Source organism: Cyclopterus lumpus, chromosome 9 (assembly GCF_009769545.1).
Source record: "Cyclopterus lumpus isolate fCycLum1 chromosome 9, fCycLum1.pri, whole genome shotgun sequence".
Classification (NCBI taxonomy): Eukaryota; Metazoa; Chordata; class Actinopteri; order Perciformes; family Cyclopteridae; genus Cyclopterus; species Cyclopterus lumpus.
The window spans coordinates 18,647,437-18,667,593 of record NC_046974.1 but is presented as its reverse complement, the minus strand read 5'-3'; the positions used below and the strand labels follow the sequence as shown (position 1 = coordinate 18,667,593).

Here is a 20,157-nt window from a genome sequence, read left to right as displayed (position 1 = left end):
GTTCATAAAGGGCTCAACATGTCTGCCGGGGAGCCCTCAAACACTTGACAGTGGGACAGCCCTAAACCCCAGAGAGGCCCAATCCTAATCTCAATCTCCACCCTTACAGACTCACAGACTTTGAGGCGTGCTCCCACTAAATCTGTAAGGGTGGAGATTGAGATTAGGATTGGGCCTCTCTGTCTCTGTCTCATTCACATTATCAGCTCATTCAGTACACCTGTTAGTCACACCCACCTCATCATCTTATTCTGTTCACCTGTTAGTCACACACACCTGGTCACCTCTATCACTCTCACCTGCCCACTGTGCTCCAGCTTCACACACACACTCACTGCCAGATCGTTGTCTGTGTTATGCCAGACAATCCAGCACTTTTTCCATCGGACTGTTCTCCACCTCCCCCCCCCCCCCCTCATTTTATGAATATGATGAAAGTAGAAAGGCACATAAAGCCTTATTGTAAGAGCAACATGTGTCATAAGGTGTCTGCAGATTCTGCAAATTGTAAACATATATCAATATCATCTGAAGTGATAAGCAAGCCCTCCATTATTACTTTATTTCAAGGGCCTCTGTGTGAAAACCCTATTTTTTGTAATTGTTGTGTACAGAATAAAATTGCAGCACAAGCGTACTGTTTCTGGAGCAAAGATAATTATAATTATGAGATGTTTGTTATGAATGCTTGGAACAAAGCAGGGTGGACAGTACAGTAAAGGACAGTTTATGTGTGTCCTGTGTTAATCTGGTGATTCATGGTCTCTATGAGACAACAATTCTGTAACGTATTGGTTAAAATCTGGAATGTGGAACCGTTATCCATGTCACTGAAGGACATAAATATAAGACTATAATGTGCCACTAAGGCAGATATACTGATATTCTGTTTCAGATTAATGTCCAATTCCACATTATTTACTTTTGAAACAGGCAAGAATGGCCGAGCAGCCGACATTTATGCTGTTGTAGGACAATTAGAGCAGTCTGTTGCCACACATGTTCATACTGAAACAGTTACTTTAGGGATGTTATATGAGTTCCTTTGTATTAACCATGAAAACAAGTATAGTCTATTCTCCAATAACTACCATGTCTTTTCCACCCCTGTAAATACTGGACACACACTTCGATAAACCCTTTGTTCTCCAGATCACATGACACACTGAGGTCAAACATCAAATGGCACAACATTTTATTTTGAGATGGTTCACACTTATAAACTTATAAAAAGATTTTAAAATGAAAGTTATACTAACCAAAAGTTATCATACCAAATATTAAAGAGGACTTCAATTTATATTGGTAAGTGAACTAAAGACAATAATGACTACCCAGTTCATCTGTCAAGGTACCATAATTTACAGTATCATCAACATTTCCTATTGTGATTTACTGTGTTGTGTGTGAGTGTGTGTGTGGACTACACATCCTTATGGTAGCTACTCAGCAATTCTGTGGCTGGACGACTTGAACTCATTCTGGATTTCGATGAAGGTTTTGTTCTTGGTTTCAGGAATGACAAAGAAAATGTACATCGCCATGAAGGAGCAGACGGCCAAGAACACCAGGAAACAGTACTGCTGCAGTCCAAGCTGTGCAAATAAAAACAGAATATAACCTGAGTGAGTCCAACTCTCTCAAACATCTAAGCTTTTAAGTTTTGTCTCATAATTTGAAACGTAGCAGGTAATGATAAAACATTTGAAAAAGAAGATATACTCTTTGGATACCTACCACAATAAAAGGGAAGACCAGGCCGATGAAGAAGAAGCTCAACCAGTTTAACGATCCAGCAATCATGTAAGCTGCCGGCCGTGTGGTTTGTGTGAACAGCTCAGTGGTCAAAATGTTCGTCACGCCACCTTCACAGAAGAAGAAGAAGAAGAAGAAGAAGAAACGACACAAGAAATCTCTCTTAGTTATAACCGTTTAGCAACAGCAGCTAAAGAATAACTTCAACGGAGAGGGAACAAGTGAACTACCTGGTCCTAATCCAAAACTCAGGACAAACGCAAATAAACACCCCATGCTCAAGTATGGTACTACTGGACTAGCATCCTGAGAGAAAGATAATCACACAAAAGGAACGTTAGCACAAAGTAGAAGTCCAATGCAAGAAATTGCATGAAATAATAGTTTAAATATAAATGTATGTTGTGTCTGGTCTTGAGGTTAATTACTTGAAAAGAGAGCGTCAGTGTGAATAAAATGCAGCAGATACTCATCAGAGCGTATCCTCCCGCGATGAGCACTTTCCTCCCCAGACGGTCAATGAGCAAACCCTGTGAGATACAGTACACAGCATATCAGAGGACCCAAAAGACTCTGCAGGAATATCCTGAAATGTCACTTTGACCTTTCAGGATATTGTCAGCTCTAATCCTGCTCAAACAAATGTTAGTTTGTGCTTTACAACACATTTCATGTCACATGTTCTTCTGCTGTTCTTATTTTTTATAAAAGACCATTTCCACAGTGGTGTTTGACTCTATTTCAGAGGTGTTTTAACGTTTCTAACTTTTGTCCAACGTTTGACATTATTTTTTAGAAAGGTACTGACTGTTTTGTCCTTTTTTGCTGTGCACCTATTCTTGGAGCATCTATTTTCACTCTTTTCCGCCATAAAGATTTAGTAGTAGTAGTAGTAGTAGTAGTAGTAGTATATAAAGCACACTATATGAACATGGTGGGTAGTGGTTTTTGATAATAAGTTGATCTTTTAATTTCAGTCTTCAGAATTCAGTTGCAGTTTTGTTAATTATAGGCAAAAAACCTACTTGGTTGGGTTTAGGACCAATATACACAGCCTACAGTAGGCTACGTATACATGTACAGCATTTATTGTTTGTCTGGGTTGTGTGCAAATGTTATTGTTGTCTTATGACACCTGGCCGCTAATTGCATCTGTCTAATATTTTTGATGTAATATTTCTGAATTTTAAGAAATGAATGCACACACAAATAAATAGTTAAACTCATACTTACACACGTTAAAGCCGTGATGCATTCACAGGCACCGGTGCCAATGGTCACATATGGTATTTTATCAGTGGGGATACCAGATTGTCTGAACAAGTAATCTGCGTAGAAGTAAATCTACAGGAAATACAGACAAAAAACATATTGCAAATAAAAAACTTAAAAAAATATTTTAATAAACGTCAGTGTTGTTATTATGTCTTAAAAGTTGTCAGTGCGGTCACAGAGGAACATAATGAACTTTGTGAGAGACAGCAGGACAGTGGAAGACAACAGGCGTCTCATCCTGTACTCACAGCGTTGATGCCGTTCAGCTGTTGTGCAGCGTTGAGCAGCCCGATGGCAACAAGCTGCCAGCGGACACTACGGTCGGTGAAGAGTTGCCAGGGTTTCTTGGTTTGGAAATCCACTAAATTATTCCTCTCCTTCTCAATATCCTCCCGTTCGCCATCACAGGCATCTGTACCGTGCAGTTGCTTTAGGGCTGCCGACAAACACATGACCAGCGTGGTGATTATAGTTTTCTACACATACACCATTCTTCTCAACTGACTCCACCGGGTCTCTTTTTGAGAATCCAAACAGAAGATTTCCTGTGTCAAATAATGTATGCCAACCACTTCATTTCATCTACTTATTGTAGCATTACCAGAATGTTGTCACATGCTTGAACGCTGTGAGGACTCGCTGCCTCTGGTGATTTGGCCCTTTAAACTTGTTAAACCCTGGTGACACTACATCATTCTTTTCAGGCAAAAGAAAGTCACACAGATTTTGAAAATCAAATAAATGTTCAGCAGCTGCAGTGTAAATGTACCTTTCTCAAACCCCTGCTCCTCTCCTCTGTCGATGAGCAGGTAGCGCGGGCTCTCTGGGAACCAGGGCAGGATGAGAAGCTGCAGGAAGGCCGGGACACATGTGGTGGAGAGCAGGAGTGGCCAGTGCTCTTCTTTGCCCAGGAGCTCTCTGGGAAATCACACAGATATGTTTGAACACTATATTGAATCACTTCAATTAAATCACGCAAACACAGATTCTGTGAAATTCTTTGTGTAAAAAAACAAATATACCCATCATTTACTTACTTCAGGCCCATCACTTGTCCAGTCAAGATCCCAACAGTAATGAAAATAGATGTTCCCATTCCCATGCCTCCACGAAGTGCAGTTGGAGCTATTTCCCCCAAATACAGAGTTTGAGCACAAATGCCAATGCCTGTAAATTTGTTTTAAAAGGCCAAATTTGTTCAAACCAAATACTCATCAAGATTATTTCACATATTATGCAAACATGTGTTTCACTGGGATGTATAAATGTATTTCTGAATTATTTACCTGCGTTCAATCCAGTAAGAAGACGTCCAATGATGAGTAATTCAAACAAACCTGTATGGTAACTCAGACCCATCAGCAGAGCAGCCATTAATGCAAATATATTATTGGCCAACAGCGTCCCTTTCCTGGAAAAGCAACATTTACATGATAGATTTATAACTGAAATACAATATGGAAGATAGGATAGTTTTTGCCAAAATATGTGAGGTCCTGGGACAGGGATGTCGTATGTGTACAGATTGTAAAGCCCTCTGAGGCAAATTTGTAATTTGTGATATTGGGCTATACAAAATAAACTGAATTGAATTGAATTGAATATGTTCTTGTCCATACCTCCCCAGCTTCACAGACAACATCCCACCGACTGTCACTCCTATAAGTCCTCCTATGGTGAATATAGACACAATAGTGGACCAGAGCAGGGTGAGAGCATCGGCTGATATGTTAGTTTGGTAACGCTCCCTCCAGGTTTGGTTGATGAACTTCTGCACATGCTGGAGATACACATTCAAAACTCAATATTCACATTCATCAGGTGAAATAAAAATGATTAATGCCCGATCTAAAGTATTTAAAAAGATTGGTCTGGGTAAGAACTTAGTTCTGATTGGATGAAGGTATAGCCATTAATTCCTGATCATAGACACCTACTGAGTGTTTCCAATGAAACTGTCTGTTCACTGTTCTGAATGCATGTGCCGGCTACCACAAAATATCTGAAACCATATTTACAACACTGAGGGGCAAATTCACAACCTTCATCCTCCCAACTCGGGTCCATGCTGACCCAGAGGTGTCACATCTCACAGGTGCTCTAGTCTATCGTTCCAATTTTTATTTATTCTTTGTCAATCAATATGTTCATGATTATTCCAGGTATTAGTAAACCTTGAAGTGTTACAAGGGAAACGGAGGTATGGCTTGTGAAAAACTTTACACTCTGTTTTCGCATGGAAATATTAATTGAAGGTATTCATTTATTTTCTTTGGCAAGTGACCATGGATAACGCCCTTCGAGGTGTCCATTATCAAGAATAAATGGACTTTGCCTGGCTTCATTGTCAATTATTAATTGCTGAAATCTTGTGAAGATTTATCCCTTACATATTTGTGCATATTTACTAGACATCACTCTAGGTGTGTGGATCTGTAAGCCTATTGTATATTAGTGTTATGAATGTCTTTTGATGATGTAATTTATGTGCAATACTGACTCCAACATTTGGTTTATAACAGTAGGAAACAAAAACTCAGACAGTGGTGTTGTTACCATGGTAGGAGCATTGATGATAGATATATTATATCCATACTGAAAGGTTCCCCCTATACATGCAGCACAGGCGGCCATCAGAAGTGATCTGTTGGGAAACTGCAATAAAACAGATACAAAACAAGTATTGACATGTAATCATGGATAGAAAGCTGCACCACACCGCTTCTACCGATAGTTTTATCTAAAATCAGATTTTTTCATAATCCACGTACCTTTGGTTGCTTATCTTTGGGTTCTTTAAAAAGGAGAGGGTGATATTCATCCACAAATTTTGTTGTCATTTTGTTGCTGATGTTTTGTCAAGTCCAATATAGTTTGTTGTTTGCGCGGCGAATAGCCGATCCCTCATGTAAAGAGTTTGCTCTGAACAGGAGATTTAAATCATGGTGGGAGGATGATTGTATCCCTCAGCCTGAGGAAGATACAAGTGATCTGTTGTCATAATGTGACGCGAGGTGAAGATAATCGGCTCCATTATTCCGTGTCCACAAAGATTACGCACCATTACACTGTAGCTGCATCAAAATGGGAGATTCAATTTGCTTTTAAAATTCTACAAAAGAGTGAAAAACCACATCTATCTGAGCGAAGAGAAGCTGATGTGATGAAATTATGAAAGGTGTAGGTAACAGCATGAGAGGTTCATCGTCCGTAGACGAGGCCAGAAAGATATAAAAAAAAGAATTACGTTAACTCAATATATAATTGTTATTATTATTATGAACTTGTGTTTTAACCATGAATCCTAAATGTCATGAAAGTGCAACATAGGCCTATAAGGTGTGAGAAACAGACGTAACATGGCTTTTTGTGGTCATAAAATGTGTCTAATCCGGAGCAGTAAACATGATGTGTTGACTCAAACATCAGAAGAGCAGTCAGTGAAGTGACGAGAGCATCCGCAGCATTTATTATCCATTATTCCTTTTTCATTAACCTTTTTTAACTGAGCCTTCAGACTGACAGATTAAGTGGACAAGCTGTCAAAGGTCATTAATGCACCGTGACATTCTACATGTTTCACAATTTACAGCAACCAAGACTTGTTCCTAATTAGTGGACCTTCAACACATGAATGAAAGTGATTTATTAACCATTAACTCATCTTTAAAACCTACAATACATTTATAAACACATTGTCTGGGTTCAGGTCAAAACACATTTCCATCGTAGACTTTGAGGGTTGATTCAAACTCACCTTTCTCTTTGGTTGCGCAGACTCCTCAATTAAGTTCATTTTTTGTGAGCTTCTGTATGTGTTTAATGTACCATCAATAATGAATGTTCCACTTCAGTCGAAGCACTAACATAATGGCACAAGGTGCAGCATATGATCTCTGGCACATGGTCACAGTCATTAACTGGTTAAAGCACATTCCTGCCTCGTGCTGAGGCCTTAGGAAGGGTCTGCTGACACAAATACAGAAATAATATTCAGACCTTGTTGTCTAAATTAATTGAGTGGGACACTTTATGTGATATACCAAGTTTTAATCCATTCTACGTTCATTTGCCAGAACATATTATTATCAGCGGAGCACCGTAGACTTCTAAAGTACACCAAGATTAATACAACTGTCTGGAAATAATATTTTCAGTACAGCATTACATATTTTAATATTTAAATTTGAAATTACCCCAATTATCCCAAGTTTATTCTCAATAAAATAAATAAATCAAAATTGATTTGTCGATAAAAGATTAATGCATTTTTCTGTTTGAGGCTTAATGTTCAGCCACATCAATGGTTGTCACATGAGTTGATTAACTTTAGGTCGATACCATAGCAACAAGTCCTACCATAGCACTTTTACTGCCCTTCTGGTCAGATGCTAAAGATGCAATGACAATAAAGTTGAATCTGATTCTGAATAACAGAACAACTCATTTATAAACTCAAGTACAAGTCAACATCAGTTGCTCTTAATTGCTGCCCATATCAGCCCATAATCACTCTGAGGGGCATGCTGTTCTGTGCCCAAAGAGTTTACTAGACAAAAACCTTTAATTCTGCAAGAGCCTCTGAGAATTGTTCACGCCAGAGTCTGGCCATTCAAACCTGAAAGTGAAAATCTACCACAAAAACTGAATCGACACGTTCCCTACTCCCACTCCTGTGATTGCCCAGAAATGTACAATTCAGTTGTGAGTATAGCATTGCGTGGTGAATACGTCCTCCTCCAGCAGATAGCAGATAAAAGAAAGACTCATGTGACAATAACTGTAGCTGTTCAGGAAACATCATGTGATTCACAGTCCTCATTCTCAGAAAAAACTAATTTGTGTGTAATATGAAACAAAAACATGTTTGAGCCACTCTCTCTTATCATTATATTTTACCAATCCTACTAAAAAACTGTAGTTTAAAGCCTTAAAATTCATTAGCCACAGTATCAGGATATTTGAATGGTCTCCTCCACAGGGAATAGACTTTATTTGATACACAATGTAGGTAAAACTGAAGACAAGTGTTTTATGTGTTATTGGTATTCATATGATACTTAAAGGGCAACATCTGTTTTGTAAATGTTCTTAATCTCTGCACTTCTTCTTCTGGTTGATTATAAAAGACTAGTGTTACATTTTTAGAAAGGAAGCAAGAGGATACATGTTTGTCTGTTTAACCTTTTGAAAACCGACCTATTTGTTAGGTTTCTGCTCGAAATAACATACCCAAACTAAAAAAGGTGTATCTCAGCAACCACAAAGGCTATTTGAATAATGTTGGTGTTATAGTAAAGGCAACCCACGTGTGCTTTTGTTCATATGTGTACATATTAGTATATTTGTTACTGGTTAAGAGTAAATAAAGATGAAAAACAGCAAAAGTTGAATTTTCAGGTTCGCCTAGAAAGAAATTATTTGGTTATTAAAAAGGACTTCAAATTATCATTCAACAAAGGTTTTTCTTTCTCAGTCATAATTAGCATTGTTTTGGTGTGTTTTCTCAATCATTCTGTTATGTAAAGGTGTGAGTGCTTGTGGGCAGAAATTTTAAGTGAACACAGTGAATTGCATATCTGTAACTGATGAATCACATTCATCCTTCTGCTGACATGTAGCGGAGGGATTTACATAACTCAGGGGCAGAAAGGTGTTGATCTGTGTTGTGACTGTCGCTCTTTTTTCTTTCCCTCTCTGGCCAGATGTAGCAAGTGTGTCCCCGTGTCCTGCACCTTATGTTGTGAGATACAGCTGTGGATCTGCACCTCGTAAGGATGTCCACCCTCTCACCCACTGCGACACTAATCACTGGAGGGATGAGAAAGAAAGAAGAAAGAAGTCACAGAACATTATTTCTATGAAACTGCAACTACATTTGAATTATGAACCTATTTAATATTAAAAACGTATTCACAGTCTATTCCATTTCATCTCTTTAATTTCAAGTATTCCGTTTTTTATGTTTTTTATGTTTTTCAACCACACTATATTCTTAGCAGCAACAACAATCTAATCTTCCCCAAGGAAGAAAAAACTAAACAATTAGTGAGTCAGTTGAAACCAAACAGTAATGAAAAGCACAGAAAGAAAGGAAGAAACAAAAGGCATTTGCAGCAAACTGAATTAATGTCAACTGTAACTGTTGATATTTATTATACTCCAAAACATCTGGTCGTCATCTAAATAATTACTGAAGAGTACCAGGAATAATATAGAGAATTTATTTTTTTGAGAAAACCTACTGCTCCACACTCCAGCTATGTACCTATACAATGGTGAAGATGTCAGAATATTGATAACAACTTAAATTAGAGGAAATAGAAAGCTAGCTAACTAACTAGTGACGACAATACTAAGCATTATCCAGACAGCTGGCTAAAGTTAGCCCTCATGAATATTATTAAATATTAACAGTTTCACAGTTATTGTCTGGAACCAGTGCAGCATGGTTGCATAACCTTTTTGGTACGTAATCCCTCAACATCATTTTATTTCCATCTTCAGTGCAGACATCTTAGTCCTGGTCATGTATCCAATAAAAATAATAAACAGGGAGTCACACATTTTTTGAGGCAGGTCCCAGGTTAAAATTCCTAAAAAGGGACCTGTTGCCTGCTCAGTCTGTCCTCGGTGTCCTGTCAGTGTTTGGCCGCACGAGGGCGCTTCATCCGCCCCGAGTGCAACACGGAAACTCTTCCGCCGATGGTTTCGGAGAGCGGAGAGGCGGCTGGTGGCTGTGTTCACGATGTCGGGCAGAAAGCCCCGGTCGGTGGCAAACCCTCTGGAGTCTGCGATCACCACACCGAGTGAGAGGATACTGAAAGAATGCCACAGTTTATATGTCGACAGCGAAAACGGTAAATACTCAGTAACGCGGATGAATACGAGTCAACGCTGTGGCGAAGTTAGGACCGTAAAGCAGATCCTACTTAGCAGGCATAGTTGTGCGGTTATGTAACTCAGTGGTTCGTGGGGCGCAGAAGTTTGTCTCGAAGGTAAAACTCACGTCAGTGTGAAACACGTGACATTGAGCACTGTGTGGCTCCTCTGCAGCTATGGAGGGCAGCGCACATGTGCACAGCCACTGACAGGTTTCATTACGTCACATTAACGTGAGGGAAATGGGCTTCAACAGGTCAGCCCAGGGAGTTGGCTTACAGATGAGAACATTGGCTTTATAGTCTTGGTAAATAATTGGAGAAATGTGTAGTCCACTATGTTTGTGCCGACTTTGAGGTGGCGTGTTACTGCAGTATGTGTCTGGTCTTAGTTATTACAGTATATTAGTTTACTCTGGTGTAATAAAGGAGGTAGAAACAGAAATATGCATCTCTGGCGACAATTATGAGCGGGCTCACTTCATTAGTGATTCATTGTAGATTCATAGTGAATAATGAGGGATTGTACATGTATGTTAAACTCACAAAATAAGGCCAGGTAATACGTTTGAACTTCCATTCATCAACACCATTTAATTCTTAATTCCCAAATAAATGCCAAAGCAATTTGGTAATGATTAAAGGAATTTAGGAATGTGTTTCTGTCTTTTGTTTTTCCCCCACAATTACTCGATTAACCTGCTGATTTCTTTTCTGAATATTCAATCAAAAATTGTGAAAAAATGCACATTGCAACTCCCCGAGACGTCATCTTCAAATGTCTAAACTCAAAGATGTTCAGGTTATGATGATATATGTCAAATAGAAAAAGCACCAGAATATATCTTTAATTTTTCACTATTATTGACTTAAGAATTATTCAAATTAGCCTAAATATAGAACTCAACAAGTCAATTAATTATTTCAGACCTAATTAGTCAAATTAAATGTCTACCCATTTAATTTCAAAATCACCCAGTTCACACACACACTTTACAATGTGATGATCTCTCTGTAATTGCTACATGCCCTGCTTACTGTGTGTGTGTGTGTGTGTGTGTGTGTGTGTGTGTGTGTGTGTGTGTGTGTGTGTGTGTGTGTGTGTGTGTGTGTGTGTGTGTGTGTGTGTGTGTGTGTGTGTGTGTGTGTGTGTGTGTGTGTGTGTGTGTGTGTGTGTGTGTGTGTGTGTGTGTGTGTGTGTGTGTGTGTGTGTGTGTGTGTGTGTGTGTGTGTGTGTGTGTGTGTGTGTGTGTGTGTGTGTGTGTGTGTGTGTGTGTGTGTGTGTGTGTGTGTGTGTGTGTGTGTGTGTGTGTGTGTGTGTGTGTGTGTGTGTGTGTGTGTGTGTGTGTGTGTGTGTGTGTGCGTGTGTGTGCGTGTGCATGCGCAGGCCTGGTGAAGATTGCCAGCAGCCTCGGAGTCCGACTCCTTCCTCCCAGAAAGAAGATCGTTGTGATGATTATGGGTAACCACTCTGCAGGGAAGAGCTCCTTCATTAACTGGTAAAGCATCTTTAGGTTGATGGGATCTACCGTTCAGCTTCACGTGCTCTTTTCCATGTGCGATCTTGGTGAAAAGTGAAACAGAAATGTCATAATTTTGCTTTGTGGTTTGTATGCTGTTTGGCAGTTTCGACACAGTAAATGTGGATTTGTAGGATTTACCTGGACAGGGAAACGCAAAAAGGTCTTGTTTGTTTACCAGTTGGGTGTTTTAACAAAAGCTATTTGCAGAATAAATCTCCAGAAAATAATGACCGGACTCCCCAGTTCATTCCTTTTAATTGTATTTAATGTATAACATTAAATACATTAATACAATAAACATTACAGATGTTAATCCTAATAGCTCTCGCATTTATATTTATATTGTAGATTTTCATAAACTATTAATGATTAGCTTTAAAAAATATTCGATACAATAACTATTACATGAATAAGGTGTTGTTGCTTTTGATCTTGTGCACTTATAAATGCAATATCAAACAGTATTTGATGCCTCTTGCTGTCGTTTCAGGTATGCGGAGGAGCACATACAGAAAGCTGGCGTCGCCATTGAAACACAGGGCTTTACGTTCATCACAAGCGGTCGCAAAAGAGAGTCACTGACGGTAGGAGGGGCATGAAGACGGCCAACATGTCAGCACTCACACTGAAAAACGTAACGCGTGTAAGAGCCCTTTAACAGAAGTACCAACTACTAATGCCTTTCAAAAGGGAAACGTAATAAATACAGCCAGCTTGGTGCGCCAGATCTTTTTTTTTTAAATTATCAGTATTTCGTATTCAGACGGTACTTCTCAGTTTTGTGGATGAGAGGTCTTTGAATGTCTAACTTCAGCAATGAGAACGGACGCTGCAGCCGGTCATAAAGGTTGATGAAGCAATGCGTTGGATGTCAGCTGGTATGGAGGGGCACTCCCTCAGTCTGGTGATTTCTCATTCTGTATGCTGCTCCAATGAGGAGCTTTGTTGTATTGACACACACACGAACACACACACACACACACACACACACACACACACACACACACACACACACACACACACACACACACAGGATGCCTCTTTGCAGCATATAAACAGGCTAGGGAGACATCTTTCTCTCCGTCTTCTCTCACCATCTTCCTCTGCCTCCTCTGTGCATATCTTGCTGTGATGAAGATGAATAATATATTTGCAGAGCAGGACTGCAGAGTGGAAGGATTATCTTCTATGTACAGGAAAAGCTTAACGCCAGCATACTGAGCTGCAGCGCAGCAGCTTTTGAAAGACTGAGTGCTGAGAAGAGAGAGAACTCTGTTGTAGCTCAGAACTGTGCAGATTAGTATTTGTCTTCTCAGGTTATTTCTCACATTGTCTTTTTAACTCTTTCACAGGGCAATGCAACGCTACATCTCTATCCTCACTTTCGACCACTCCTTGAGTTCAAAGGTGAGCATTTTCTTCTTGTTTTAGCATCAGTATGAAGTCATAATGGCTTTCTGAAAGGTACCCTATTAAAGGTATAGTTGCTCTGATAATGTCGTGAACTGAAATCCATTTCTATGTTCTTATATTAACCATCATGTGTAAATTCTGCTCTGTTTCTAATGAGATGGGTCACATTTCAAAATTTGGATTTATGTAATCTGAGTGGTGTTGCATCTCCCTGCACTTGATGATGAAACTAGCATGTCATATTTCTGTTAAGATCAGTCTCAGTGCCCAACACATGCTCATCAACTTCTCCGTAATACCGGAAACTCTAGTCATTGTCATCACTTTTGTGCAATAGAGAAATGCAAATGATTGTGTTTTTGTATAGATTTTTTTTTCTCCCTCTGCTGGCTTCATGATGGAAAACATCAAAGAGAGGATAAAGTGTTAAAATGAGCTTCAACAGCAGGGAGAAGCCGCATTAGGAAAGGAGTTGAATGAAATCATGAGCTGCAGCCACAGATGGGTTCCTTTGAGGTTTAGGATAGTGCTCTGCTGTGTGGCCCGTTTCCTAACGTTACAGACTCAGTTCAGAAGTTGTTGGTAATTTAGCTATTTCTGTAAACCGATTCAACTGAAATTGTGATGTAGTCCTCTGTGTCGCTGGTGAAATGTAACCGCTGGTTGTTTGATATATTTCAGTTATCAGTTTAGGTGCTTCACCTTGATGATTCAGCGCTGAGTCACATCATTGACGTACTACATTTTATTTTAAAATCAGACCATACTCCTGGTCCCATCGCATCACATCTGTGCCTCTTTGTTTCTGAGACATGAGAGTCGGCGGTCACATTGAAGAAAGAGACGTCATTAGCGGCGTATTGTCTTAAGACAATTGGGCTCGGCGCTTTCTGTGCGTCAGCAGCGGCCTGAAGCTTCTGGATGTTGAGGTGGTCGTGCAGAAGGTCTGGGTGTGCCTGCCTGTCTGAGTGGGAGCGTCAGTGTGGAGGGGGGAGGGGGGAGGGCGGTAATATATGTGCATGCGTTTGACAGTGAGCGTGTGTGTGGAGAGCGAGGGTTCACCGGAGCGCTCGCGGTGTGGCTCGTGAGTCACATGCCCCATTGACAGCAGTGCAGAGGAGTCAGGAGGAGCTGCTGAGAAATGTCACAGCCATTAGAGACGGCACAGGGACTGGAGCCCCGAGCAGCACCAACGATCTGCTGCTGGAAATTCAACGGCGCCTCTGGAAATGCACTTTATCAGGCGCTTGTTTTACCTGTTGCAGAGACTGAGGATGACTCATCAGAAGAGCTCCGTGTATCCTTATGTGGGAGTCAGTTTGATCTTCTTTGGGATATGCTTGGAGATACTTCTTAATATTGTTGTAGACTTACATAAAGGATGTGTTTGTGCTTGTCTAATCAACAAGAGTTTAGACTATTTGCTGCATGAGGGTTGGCTGTTTACAAATGGCTCAATATTGTTAAACAAATATTTGTGGCCGTGTTGTTTAGTCATTTCCTTAAGATGTATTTGCACTGCGTCTGGTTTGACCAGTTTAGTCCAACAAGTTTTTTTTTAGTCTTGGTCGATGCAGCATTATTGCAGCCTTTGCCCTTTTCCTCGTGCACCGGATCTCCAGTGAAGCCTTCTCGGTTACAGTCACTTGAGGAACTTAGCACCCATCAGCGAGTATCACTCTCGTTTCTTTTTCACCTTTCTCAGAGTATCGGAAGACTTTCTTCAAATAGAGCTGAAGACGACGTCTGAATCGAGGCTATTTGACTCACTTGGTTTTTAAATGGGCTTACATAATTGCTGTTTTTGCATTTCTAGTAAGATGCATGCATGTGTAAGGCATTTATAGACCAAACGCTTTTTAAAGAGATCTAACACAAAGCTGCTTGATAACATCTGCATATTATGATGTTTTGTCGTCCTGTCACCTCGGGGCGCGACAGTCAGGGCTTGATATTGCGAGACTGTGGGAATACACTTCTAGGATGTGTGATAGGAGGCTGATGCGTTTGATACTGTGGCAAGGCTGATGTAAGAGAAACATAAGGGAATGCTAATGTGCCTCAGCAGCAGCGGGCCTGCTCGCTGCAGCACAAGGATGGGATTTGTGCTGTCTGTTAACACCTGCCTCTTTGTGTGTGTGTGTGTGTGTGTGTGTGTGTGTGTGTGTGTGTGTGTGTGTGTGTGTGTGTGTGTGTGTGTGTGTGTGTGTGTGTGTGTGTGTGTGTGTGTGTGTGTGTGTGTGTGTGTGTGTGTGTGTGTGTGTGTGTGTGTGTGTGTGTGTGTGTGTGTGTGTGCGCTCACACACGTGTGTGAGAATAGTGATCCTGTTCTGGTGCTCAGTCTGGTTTGAAGGGGACTCGGGTTGTGGTGGAGACTTATAGTAACCTCGCAGCGCGTTGCCTCACAGTCGTTCTTCACTGGCTAGCTTTATGTCCCACGCCCCACGCTAAAGCTGCCAGTTGAAGAGCTGTTGTGTGTAACCATGACAACAGACGATGACAAAACTGAGACCTGTCAAATGTGTGCGTGTCTGCTGTTTGTGTTTAATCAGAATTTATTGGGTGTTTTTTCTCAGATGTGTAAGTGGATGTCGACAGCTATACATCTTTCACCAGATCATCCCGTAACTTTTTTTCAATTAAATTACAAATGCTAATGTATTCCAAATGCAAACCCGCAACAACTAAACGTCGACTGCGTTCCCGATCTTTAATGTCACTGGCCTCCCTCAGGTTTCCAAGTATTGACCGCACTGCAGTTTCCACGAGCACATTATAATTATTTCGCCATTAGAGGAAACGGCTTTCTTTGGGACTCGACTCTTAATTATTTTGTTTTAAATGTATCTTTATGAAGAAAACACCTGTACGCACTCAGCGTTTGTGTATTCCAGGTGTTATGGACTATCTTTCTGCTGAGATCTCCACCTCCAAGCAGAAGAAGTTCAGTCTGGTGACGTTTGTGGACACACCGGGTTTGGTGGACGGAGACATGGTCTACCCTTTTGATGTCAACAGCGCCATCACATGGTTGGGTATGTCTTTGCAGCTGTACGTTTTACCATCTTTACCAGCTGTTGCTTTTCCCTAATGGATGTTTGTTTGTTTGTTTGTGCAGGAGAACAGGCCGACTTGGTATTTGTGTTCTTTGACCCAATGGGCCAGGCGCTCTGCAAACGCACACTCAACATTGTCGAGAAGCTGAGTGAGAAATGTGGAGACAAACTGTTGTTCTACCTCAGCAAGGCAGATGAAGCCGGGAAGGAAACAGACAGACAGGTAGTTCACTTAATATGTGGCTCTTTTCTTTTTTTTTATAGATTTGCAGCCAAAGAGTTCATGTTAATCCTAAAAATATATCCTGTATTTGTTTACTTCTGCAGAGGGTGATGATGCAGATAGTCCAGGAGCTGTGTCGCCGTCCAGGTCTCAATAAATGTGGTTTTGAGATGCCTACAATATACATCCCCAACCCACAGAGGGTAAGACTGTGAGCCGGCTCTATGTTACCCTGATGGCCATTTAACAGGACGTAGTTTTATTTTATTTTTTTGTTTTATAAACTTGAAGCCAAAATGATCATGCTTTTAGTTTTAACTGTACATTTTACTAAAAACAACATGCAGCGTTTCCCTCCAACACGAGATTGGAGCTGTTTGTGGTGTTTTGGGTCTGGATTTAAAGTCTGCTATCCTTGGGGGCTGAACTGCCATTTATTATCCTTCAATGTAAATTCTCCACTCCAGGTTTCCTGGTGGCTCTTGATGGCTGGAACAGGATGATTCATTGTGGGGTAGGGGGGGAGCATGGGGAGGGGGGGGCAGGGGTTGTAAACCATGGCCTCTGATAAGCCACCTTTGACAATAGCAGCCCCAGTCCTGAGTTATTGCTGCACCATCTTGTGATCTACAACCACAAGGCTCTTCTCTGCATGGTAAAGTTGTGCACACCTGTGACCTCCATTTTATTTTTGCTGAGCAAGTGTAGCTTCACTTCCTGCTAAGTGCACATGGCTGTCAGTCACAATACCCTCAGGACAGTTGTCCAGACCGTCCCTCTTTGAGATGCACGGCCGACATGTTGTGCAATCAATTCATAAATGCATGCACTTATGAGCCTTTGTCTTGTTTAGCCGAGCCGCTGTGTGAACCAGATCCATGGGGTGTGTCAGACCATCGAGAAGACCATCAACCAGGCCGTTCAAAAGACTTTGGATCAGCTGGAGAAAGACTGTGACCTTATTTGTTCCACCATCAGCAGCAGACTAGAGCAGGACAGGTTTGACCTCTCAACCTACAGCATAGCATGTGGTAACTGTGTTATCCTGATGCACAATGACAGGTGGCATCTCAGAGCAAATAAGCCATATATTGTGTATATGGAGATAAGAGTCACCCAATATTATTATCTGCTGCAGAAAATAAGATATTAAATCAGATTTCCTGCGTGTGCACACAGGGCTGATGTCACTCACAACAAAAGCGTCCGTCTTCACTCGTTCTTGTGTGGCGCTCAGGGCATTTTCCTCCCGGTCCTCTTTGTCCTCAGTTTCATTGTGAACACCTTCTCTAGAGATGAGCTAAATGAGCTGCTGGGCGAAGGCCCGGCTCGGACCCTCTCCATCTTCACAGTAAGTCCAGAGAGACACGGGTGATATCTGAATGAATAACATTGCAATACATTTGAATTCCCTATTTTGCACATTTGGTGAACTTGGTTCTCTTAGTGTCTTTTCAACGTGTGTCTCACAGGGATTAGTGATATATTTATGGGACTGGATACCAGAAGATGGACAAGTAGTGTTTGTCATCATTTTTGGAGCTTTTTGCTACCTCCTGCTTTTCCTAGCAAAGTATTTTGCCGGGTGAGTGTTACAAATGTACATTACAAACATAAACACATGTGGGGCCCAAAGACATAAATTGATTCATAAATTAATCGATCAACAGAAAAGAAAAAAAAGAATCTGTAATTATTTTTGATTTAAGTAATTTTCTTTTTGTTAAAAAGGCCTAAATATGAACATGGATTGGGTTTTTGGATTGTTTATCAGACAAGACAAAGACGTTTAAATACTTCATTTTGGGGTTTAGGCTTCCGATTTCATTGTAGAACAAACAAATTGAGAATTAAATTAGTTGTAAATTGACCATTTGGTCGATATGTGAACCAGGGTACCTAAACTAAACCCTCAGAGAAATAAATAAAGTAGAGCTTGTTCTATTTAGTCAAGGAGGGTGTGTGTTTTATATTATAGTAGATTCACTTCAAACATATACACACTCTCTCACACATACACACTCACACACACACACACACACAGAGGATGTGATTATTGTGGTGATGTTCTTCATTCTCAGCCGAGGGAATAAGACTCTGACGAAGAAAGAGAAGAGGACGATGGCAGAGTACAGTGGCTATGTCCAGGATATCGTCAAAACTAAGAAGGTTTGATTCTATTTTGTGCCATTATGCCACGTCTATTACAGAAGTTAAAGCCGCAGTAATAACATGTATCATAACTTTGTTTAATGCAGAAGGTGTTCTCAAACACCCAAAGAGAACAATGATAACCTGACTGCAGCTCTTTCATTTCAGTACATTTTTGGGGATTTACGAACCACAACTTTTGCTATCTGCTAACACAACAACTATATAAAGCGGTAATATGTCAGTTGATATACATTTTAAATAATTACAAAGGGTGATGCTGGATTACATGCACCATCATTTCCTGTGAATCCGTCATGCATAAGAAGTCACTTTGAAACCAGCGCAGGAATGGAAGACTCATTAGCAATACAACTATTATATAGAGGGGTTATCACAGAATATACATACATTGGATGGCTATAGCAACAAAAAAAGCAGACCATAACTTATCCCAATATTTCATGAATATCTAAATGATTATAATTTCCGTGCCGGTTTGTATTAACTAACATTTAATTTGTCCAATCTGAAACATCCGAGTTGTGATTCTCACACAGTTGATTTGACTCCACAGGGGAAACTGTATGAGTGGTACCTCCAGCTGTGTGCAGCAGAATATGACCTCTGACCTGGGTAAGCTGAAGGCGGTTTACGCGCCCCTTTTGGCATTTTACTTCAAGATGATTGTGAATATGGGAATCAGTGGGACTTTTTAAGCAGATGATGATCCACCAAATGATCAGGTTTCTCTCCTCTTTGTCGGGCATGTGCGACCTCTAAATGCAGCAGATATCTATGCCAACATGTAGCATCTCTTCCATTAAAGTAGACGTGCCTTTATTAGTTAGTACAGGAAAAGCAGTGATTAGTTAGTCATTTGATTAAAACAATTTAATAATGTGAATTTTTTTTTTCTCAGTATTTTAGACCATGACAGTTGATGCCAGAAAGAAGTGTTTACAACCTTTTTTTTTTCTTCCTAATTTGTTCATGAGTAAGTTTCAGCTGCTTTCTGCCAGGCGACCGTCTGGCAGCCCGTTCTCAATGTCGTCATGTAGTCGAAGTCCACAAGTCTCACAGCACCGTCCTCAAGTCACGCTGTCTTTACCGCGTGGTAGAAAGTCCTATACTTGTGTTTGACTGTCACACTACAACAAGCAATGCTGTCAGAACACGTGCGCGTTATGGACACTTTTCATACCAATAAGTAGCTTTCTCCTGCCTCCAAAGCGTCTCTGTCCATGTTTGTGTTGTTGTGTGATTTGTGCAGCCATCAGTATTATAATTGATGAATTATTCTCATTTGATAGTACTTACAAAAACCACAGTCAAGACCTGTGATTGAGGTACTTTAGGTTATGTTACAACAGAACAGTAAAACTGGTGAGCAGTGAAGTGTGTGTGTGTAACTCCTAGTTGGTAATGAACGCTGCACCCTTCATGCTGTCGACAGACACGTGGAACTTAAATCTAGCTGTATGACTACACCATGTACTGCCTTCACTCCAGTTTTTATGGGAATATTTATTCTTCTTCAAGGTGCTTTTTACCCAAATAATGTAGAAAAACCTCAACGGGCAGTTTGCAATGTCATTGTGAACACTGTGTGTGTGTCTGTGTGTGTGTGTGTGTGTGTTAGAGATATTTCATTTATCTATTTGTGGAACTTGTATGTATGTATGTATGTGAATTCATCTACTCTGGGTAATTCTTCTAAAAATATTTGTATTGTATGAAAGTGAGGCTCAACTGATTAGATGTTTTTATGTAATCCCGACTCAAAGAATGAAACTCCTGCAAACTATGCAATGTCACTTCCTTGAAAATTATTAAACATTTTCTACTGACTTTCACTCGACTGATTGTTTACTGTCTTC

At 40.4% G+C, this 20,157-nt stretch overlaps 2 protein-coding genes across 2 annotated transcripts; one reads left to right on the top strand and one right to left on the bottom strand.

The window, feature by feature from the left end:
• Positions 1 to 1,442: 1,442 nt before the first annotated feature.
• slc2a11b (solute carrier family 2 member 11b) lies at positions 1,443 to 5,870 on the bottom strand. The gene is made up of 12 exons (XM_034540877.1): positions 5,802 to 5,870; positions 5,587 to 5,685; positions 4,650 to 4,810; positions 4,317 to 4,441; positions 4,068 to 4,197; positions 3,800 to 3,948; positions 3,279 to 3,466; positions 2,989 to 3,099; positions 2,184 to 2,285; positions 1,986 to 2,061; positions 1,738 to 1,865; positions 1,443 to 1,595 (listed from the first exon to the last, which is right to left on the bottom strand). Exons 1-12 carry the CDS (start codon positions 5,868 to 5,870, stop codon positions 1,443 to 1,445), a joined length of 1,491 nt encoding a protein of 496 aa, XP_034396768.1.
• Positions 5,871 to 9,709: 3,839 nt separating this feature from the next.
• Positions 9,710 to 20,138, top strand: si:dkey-98f17.5 (uncharacterized protein LOC569123 homolog). Its single transcript, XM_034542167.1, has 12 exons — positions 9,710 to 9,890; positions 11,299 to 11,410; positions 11,925 to 12,018; positions 12,787 to 12,841; positions 15,742 to 15,882; positions 15,966 to 16,126; positions 16,231 to 16,329; positions 16,980 to 17,125; positions 17,306 to 17,477; positions 17,599 to 17,711; positions 18,208 to 18,295; positions 18,855 to 20,138. The coding sequence occupies exons 1-12, from the start codon at positions 9,779 to 9,781 to the stop codon at positions 18,906 to 18,908; spliced, it is 1,347 nt and encodes a 448-aa protein (XP_034398058.1). The 5' UTR covers positions 9,710 to 9,778; the 3' UTR covers positions 18,909 to 20,138.
• The last annotated feature ends 19 nt before the right edge of the window (positions 20,139 to 20,157 follow it).